This window comes from Gavialis gangeticus, unplaced genomic scaffold (genome assembly GCF_001723915.1).
Source record: "Gavialis gangeticus isolate Ggan-Ray unplaced genomic scaffold, GavGan_comp1, whole genome shotgun sequence".
NCBI classification, from domain to species: domain Eukaryota; kingdom Metazoa; phylum Chordata; order Crocodylia; family Gavialidae; genus Gavialis; species Gavialis gangeticus.
In genome coordinates, this window is record NW_017729025.1 from 80,201,832 (window position 1) to 80,209,552 (window position 7,721).

The 7,721-nt window shown below is 43.6% G+C and overlaps 1 protein-coding gene across 2 annotated transcripts in view; it reads left to right on the plus strand.

Annotated features, from left to right (window-relative positions):
• BUB1B (BUB1 mitotic checkpoint serine/threonine kinase B) overlaps positions 1-7,721 on the plus strand; it is a 55,934-nt gene that overhangs the window by 36,992 nt on the left and 11,221 nt on the right. For both annotated transcript variants that reach the window (XM_019518989.1, XM_019518990.1), the window contains exons 17-21: positions 297-440; positions 605-717; positions 984-1,145; positions 2,708-2,850; positions 7,226-7,394. In XM_019518989.1, the coding sequence (XP_019374534.1) occupies positions 297-440; positions 605-717; positions 984-1,145; positions 2,708-2,850; positions 7,226-7,394 (731 nt within the window). The remainder of the gene's footprint in view (positions 1-296; positions 441-604; positions 718-983; positions 1,146-2,707; positions 2,851-7,225; positions 7,395-7,721) is intronic.

Consider the following 7,721-nt stretch of genomic DNA (forward strand, 5'->3'; position numbering starts at 1 on the left):
GGGGGGGGGGGGTTTCCCACCACCCCCAAAAAAAAACAACAAACCAAAATGTAACAAGCTAGTTAAATGTTTTGCACCCTGAGATCTGAAAGTAACTTCAAAGGAACTAAGTATTAATCATTCCACTTTACAGAAGAAACAATGGGCAAAAAATTGACTAGCCCAGAGTGATGCTGTAATTCACTAGTGGAGTGACACGTGCAATTACGGTTTTACAGTAGATATGCTGGCTTCACAAAGGCAATTCACAATTAGAGCTTACCCGTCTACCAGTTTAGTCTATTACTTTCTTCCAGATGACTCGACCAATTTGTTATGGACCACGGAGAAATGCAAAAAGCTGTTGAATCCGTTACCAGAATTATTGACTGCATCTCCAGATTTTTATTTAGAGACTGGGCCCATGCCTTTGGTGGAGTTAGAGAAAGAAATTGAACTGGGTAAGTAATAGGTAGAACTTTCTGGGTTGCTGTTCAAACTGGTTTTGGAATCTCTTTAGTTTTCTTTTCTCCTCAAACTGAAAGTTTGAGAGAAAACTGATAGCATATTGCTTCTAGAGATCTTAATTTTGACTTTTTTGTGATCTTTTAAACTTTCACAACAGGGAATGAGATTTACAGTATTAAACGGGAATATTGGACCAATGAAGATGACAAGATGTTCTTTGCTGTACTAGCCAATTCTGCCCAGTTAGGTGCAAAGGGATTTGCAATCAAGGTAAGGCATATTGAACTGTAAAATGTTAATTTCTCAGTCTCCAAGGTAACTTACAGTGAGATAAAAATATGGTCATGGTATTGTAACTATTTTGGAATAGAGAATCTCAGATCCTGTTTCTAACTCTTACTATGGAAGAACAGTTTCTGACCCTGTATAATTTGAGCTTCTCAGTAAAATGAAAAATGGCTCCCTAAGCAGTATATGAAAATGAACAGTTTAGTTTTGCCCCATCAGTAACTTGTATCTTTTATACTTTCTTGCAGGTGTACTCTCAGCCTGCACCATGGGATTTCTATATTACACTCCAGTTGCAGGAGCGTCTAAATACTGACTTTGATCAAAGCTTCAGTGAAAATTGCAGCTGTTTCTTATACCAGGATGGCTGTGTTGTTCTGCATAGGGAGATAAATTGCTATACTCTCTGGGTCAGTGCAAACAAACCAAATGAAATGCAAGAAGTAAGGGTGCACCGATAGACATTTTGGGGGTTGATACCAATAGCCAATATTTAAGGAAGCATATCGGCCGATACTGAGCTAATTTCCAATACGGGTGCGTGCAGCTGGTAAGTTGGTGGTGGTGAAAGGGGAGGGGAGAGGAAAAGGGGTTGGGGAGGTGCAGATTAACGCCCCCGCCGTGAGGGAGAAGTGGGGCAGAGGCAGGCGCTACCCACCCAAGATGGGGTGAGGGCCTCAGCTTGTTGTGGGGGGGCAGGGTCCTGTCACTGCCCACCCTGGGAGGGCATGGGGGAGGTGTGCCCCCAGATCTGCATGTGGTGAGCGGGTGGAGCTGGGGCTGTGTCAGGCTCTTGGTGAGGGCTGGGCTTGGGGTGGTGGCTGTTGATCTGCCGCCCCCTTCCCATGCTCTTTCCCTCCTCCCTCTCCCTTTCCACCACAACAGACTTACCAGCTGCACACTGCTGGGCTCTGCTGTTCATTGCCTGCGTGCTGCACTGCGGCTACATGCACACATGGGCATTTATTGGACAAATTATCAGCCACTTCAGGCCGATATCCAATACAGCCAATTTTCTCTCTGTTGGTACTGATCTGATATTGGACCAATATATCGGTGCACCTCTAGTAAGAAGACTTAAAATGTAGTGTAGGTACAAATACTGAGAGTTCTGCATCCTTCCTGGGTGTTGGACAAATGCAGGTGACTTGGGAGAGGTGGATTAAACAAAAGACCCCATCTAAACACAAGTTCAAAACATGTTTTTATTTGCTATAAATGTATAGGCGGGTTGCCCCCTTCCTAGTCTTTTGTTTCCTTGTACAAGAAAGAGTTCCTTAAACTCTAAGCTTTCTGGTCATTGAGGGCAGTGATAATGTACTGAAGCAAAACCACTTACCATCCCTCAGTAATGTTTGTTATGTAGGATTCCTAAGTCCTGCCCTTGGGAACCAGTGCACTGTAGGGAACCCAAACTTTTTGAACCAAAAGATTAAACCTTAATTTCTTGCAGACCTCTGTTCACCTGTATCAGACATTAATTGTTCCATTAGGATTCCCTGGACAACCAGCTGACCACTTACCATGGCTTTGTGGACTAGATCTTGGGAACCATTGTTCTAGCGAGTTCTGCATTTCCAAGCTACAGTGACCAAGTGAACAGCATTACCTGTTAGCAGGGCTCCTGTTTTGAATTAACTTTGGTCAATACAGTTTGGACTGTAGCATAAACAAGACTTGGTGTAAATGCTAATTTTCAACTTCAGTTAAAACGCTTTTACCCCTGGAATCTTCAGCTATTCTTGAACAGCTGAGCGCACACTAAGGACTTGCAGAGGCTTGGATTGTGTTGGGCTGTGCCTGGGGGAAATCTGATTATATATGAATCTGACCAGGGAAGCCTGAACTAGAAAAACTTCCTAGCATCTCCTAGAGCTGACTGAAAAAAACTGTCATAAACTAGTAACATTAACAACTCTATTTTGAAGCAAAAAGGTTTTATATTGTCCTAAGTTCACTTTTCTTTCTTTAGGATGTTATTCAGAGCTGTAAAACTATTGGTGAGGAGGTGATTATGTTGGTTGCTTACAATCTGCTTGATTTAGTGGAAAAGCTACACAAAGCCGAAATTGTCCATGGACATTTGCGTCCAGAGGTGCTGTTCTTGGGAGACAGGTTAGTTGCCTCTTCAGAGGTCTGGATTAATGCATTTAATGCAAGTTCTACCCTAAGGTTTATTCTTCCTTTCTTCTGCATGACTTGCTTGTGAAGTTTCAGGAGTAGAAGGGAAGTAGGCTAGGAAAGTGTGGAACATATAAAAGTTATATGTAAAACTAAATATGCATTATATGGTTACTGTTCTAAAATTAGCAAAATTTCCATTGATGTTAATTATAGGAGCTTGAACAATGAGGTTCAAAACACTTGAATATTCTGTTCTCTAAATAGTCTAGTCAGTTCCCCTCACGATTCTATTCTGAATTGGTTCAGAGGATGGCAGTATTTATTCAAACTTTTGATGAAAGAAGCTTCCCTATAATTCCTTTGTTTAGTTCCTCTACCTCACGGTTAGGTAACATTTTTCAGCTGTGGGCCAGAATGACCCACTCCAGGGCAGGTGCTAGGACCCAACTTCTGTTGCCACCTGGGAGAACACCTGCAGCCAAAGCCCCACATCCACAGGCTGGATCCAATATCCAGTCCACAAACCTTAGATTGCCAACCCCTATTTTACTTTGTTGCTGAGGTTGCTTCTTTGTATGCTTTTGTTGCCTCATTCTCATTTTTGTAGCCTTGCTGTTTCATTCTTACCTGGAACTTAAAAGCAAGGAGATGAGAGAGAGTGTTTCTACCTTCTTGGAGATTCCTATGCTCCACTTTAACATTTATCCCTGTCTTCCCTCCTTGACATCTCCAAAGAGTCAGTGTGCCCTTGTCTAAACAATGTTAATCTTTGTTAAATGAACTCTGTGTAGCTGAGTATTAGTGATGGAACTTTTGCTTTGCAGGTAATATGGTATTAGCATAAACCCAAAGTAAATTCACTAATGTCAGGGGTATCAAACCTGCTTTGTGTCCTGGGCCAGATCTGGACCTTAGATCTCCTTGCAGATCAGATCTAGACCACAGTTCTCCTTGCAGACCAGATCTAGCCCAAGGCACAAGGAAGCAACAGCAGCTCTGGCTCCCACCTGGAACACAGAGCAGGAGCTCCAGCTCCCACCTGAGCATTGAGCAGCAGCTTTGATGCTGTTCAGGCAACCCCGACACCCTCCAGACACCGGCTCCTGCCATTTGGCAGCTCCAGGACTGGGCATATAGTTTCATAGTTGGTAGGGTCGGAAGGGACCTGAGCACATCAAGTCCGACCCCCTGCCATGGCAGAAAAAAGTACTGGGGTCAAACGACCCCAGCAAGGTGTTCGTCTAGCCTCCTCTTAAAGACCCCCAGGGTAGGAGCCAGCACCACTTCTCTTGGAAATTGGTTCCAGATCCTAGCTGCCCTGACGGTGAAGTAGCGCCTCCTAATGTATAGTCTGAATCTACCCTCTGCCAGCTTGTGACCATTATTTCTAGTCACTCCTGGTAGTGCTTGGGGAAACAGGGACTCCCCCAATGCCTGCTGGTCCCCTCTGACTAGTTTGTAACAATATGGCAGGGGCTGGTGGCTGGAGGTTGTCCAGAGTTGTAGTAGTCCTTGCTCATCCTTTTGCTCCTGATCACTATGTCCACCAACACTCAAGGACTCTCAGATTCTGTAGCAAGCCACTTCTTGGCCACACCCTCCAACTTCCACTGGCCCAGATTAGGATAATTATGTTTTTTCTTGAATAACCAAGAGCTATTTTAGGAAGAGTCACTAAGAATAAGTAGATGAGATTACAATTACTGAATAGGCCCACAGTATACAAGGTTGAGAGAGCATGGTACTGGATCTTGATCTGGATTATATTCTTGGTTCTGCTGTATCTTGTGTGATCTTGGGCAAGCTGCTAACCTCTCCCTTCCGTGTGACTTTCTCTTTTGTTGGAAAGTGAAGTTACATCACAAAGCCTAACCCATTTTTGTTCAAAACATTTTGAGGTCCTTGAAGAGAAGGCAATTCAGAAACGCAAATGTAATGTATTTACTCAAATACAAGATAGCCCTGATTTATAAGATGATCTCTCCCCCACTTCCCCAAATAATTAGTTTTTATGTAGGCAAAATTTATACATTTCTTATAATTTTCCAGGTATAGAATCTAATTATTGGAGGTTTGTCTTGAATTTCTTCTTCTCCCATTGCTACAGCAGGGAAAATAAACCTAGGGCATTTGGTAGCCACTTTGCCTCCTGCTTTTCCTTGCAGCCCCCGCCGCCTCCTCTTACTGTCATATCCTGTTCTCCCTGAGCACATGGAAGAGAGGAACAAATTTGAAAACAATGAACTTGAAAATAAGCATAGCTATGGCAACTTGTATATAGTCCCTATGACTTTAGCTCAGCAGTTCCCAACCTCAGATTGTGACTCAAATGAGGGTTGCAGGGACAATGCTGATGGTGCCACATACAAAGGACAAACTGCACTGCATGCCAGGAGCTCCCCTGCCCCTGGGTCACTGCCACCATGCTCCGCTCCCAGCAGTGGGTCATGGCAAAAAAAGCTTGGGAACCACTGCTTTAGCTCATCCAGAACTGATGCATGTTACCTTTTTTTGAAACTACTGTAAATTTTAGCCCAGATACTCCATATACACACTTAACAGCACTTTGGCATTATGCAAGATGTTAGTCCAAAACCAAAAGGCTCAATATTTACCATAGAGTTCACTGTGAGCAGCATTTCAAACTGTGGTGACCCCACAGCCTAGCACTGCTCCGTATGTGTGTGTACTCCCGATATGCTGCCCCCCCCCCAACAAAAGATCCATGTGCTAATTACTCCCACACGCGCACACACATTCATGACTGTCATGAGTCCTGGGATGCTGCAAAACTTCTATGCAGATGAGGCCCAGGGTAACCTGGTCTGGTTTCACCGCTTGGAGGGTAGGCCCATGTTAGCATGCAACAGGCTGAGAAAGGGGGACTGAGAGAGGGATTCTGGGTGAAGTGTTTGGATCCCCGTTAAGTGATGTTTGCCAGGCATTGAAGTCTAATGAAGAAGTGGGATACATTGGAAATGGGAAAGAAAGGTGTAGCTCAGTTGTGGGAGTGAAGAAGTTGAAAGTGTATGCAGTGTAGTGGCTCACCATCACTTCAAAAAGAGTCAGTGCTGAGGGTGGGGCTGCACTTAATGGGCACTACCATGTATCTTATTCAGATGGGCTGTACTAATCTAACCTTGTGGTACTTACCTGGCAGGGTAGATACCATGACCACGATGGTGGCAGGAGAATACCCTGACCAAGATAATACAATTAGTGTAGTGGAGGGTTGCACCTTTGTCTGCTTGCAGACAGGATTCCCTACTCCCGTAGTTAGTTTTGCAGTGGCTAGTGTCCAGTGGGAAGATCTCAGCTACACTCTGACTTTATTGAAATGGGGAACTCCTCCCTAGTTAGCTCCTTTGGCTAAGGGCAAGCCAAACTTAGGGGTATCCAAACACTAAGCTTCCAGGCTTTGGTCTGCATGTACGACGACCGCCAAAGGATTTGAAAGCATCTGAAGCCCCAGTCAGGGGTGGAGAATGTTTTCTGGTCATAGGGCCACATTTGGTTCTTGAATGACTCGTGGATTTGGAATTGATTTGACTTGGAACACAAAACATTTAAAAAAAAAATTCTTGTTGTAAGTTCCCATCCTATCAGCACATTTGCCCAATATGGGCCATGTGTCTTATAGTCTTAGTGTTGGCCGCTTTTAACCATTTTCATAGTTGGTTTCCATTAATAATACATGTTACTTTTAGCAGCAGTTTAATGATAACCAATGTAGTTAATGAGATTTCCTTGTATGTATGTACAGGGGGGAAATACAGTAGTATAATATTAAATTTTCCTCTGCATCACCTCCTTCTATGAAAGCTAGGGTTGTGAAACAGAGCAAAACAGCATTATCCATGAAATAACTTTTCTGGAGCCACCTGTAATCAACCTTGGTGGTGATAACTTGTTACTTAAGCAGTAAACAAACCTATGTGCGGATTGACTTCAAAAGAAGAGTGGGAGCTGCTGCTTGGGAGTGTGCACCAATGATACTGTATGTAGCAAAACTGTTCTAGCTTCAACTTTTGTTTCACACGTGGGAACAGTTTGGGGTGATGTTTCACTTGTTCATGCATCATCCTGCAGCAATACAAGTTGTAGTGTAACAGCTGCTGCATGCTCCCAAGCACCAGCATCTCCCCCTCACCTTTGAAGCCTCTCCAAGTGTATGTTTGTCCATGCCTTAAGTTTCCTTCTGCAATTAAACTGTCTCGCTATAGGGGTGAGTCCATTTTAATAATGCTTCCCAAACAAACCATCAGAGGGGGCTATTGGTGCGGTTAAGACTGAGAGTTTTAATGTAAGATTAAATAAAATGAAATTATTGCTTTCTAGTGTTATTTCCATGGAATTCTTTCCTCAGGCTCTGTGGGCTATTTGGTAATAGTGAGATTACCAATGCTCTGAAGATAGTCGACTTTTCTCATAGCCTGGACTTGAGGTTGCAGCCTAAAGTGAGTTTACTTAGCTTTCCCCTGGGTCAGACGCAGCATGGACAACAGATTCTGGCCAAGTGTGATCTTCCATGTCATGTAAGTGCATATTAACCTACTGTAACTACTTTCCAGTGTCCTTTGGCAAGTATGTTTCTCTAGTGAAAGCAGAATGGTCTAGTGATCTCATTTTGTGCTCATTTGGATGTATGTTGGTGGGGTTTGCTTGTTTGTTTTGTACTTATCAAATCAAAAAACATTTCATAACTGTCACCCTTTAGTAAACTCTCCACTTGGTTCTGTTGTGCATCAGCTGAAGGAAGTGGAAAAATTGATTTGTGGTAGTTTCATAGTTTCTAGGGTCAGAAGGGACCTGAGCAGATCATTGAGTCTGACCCCCTGCCATGGCAGGAAAAAGTACTGGGG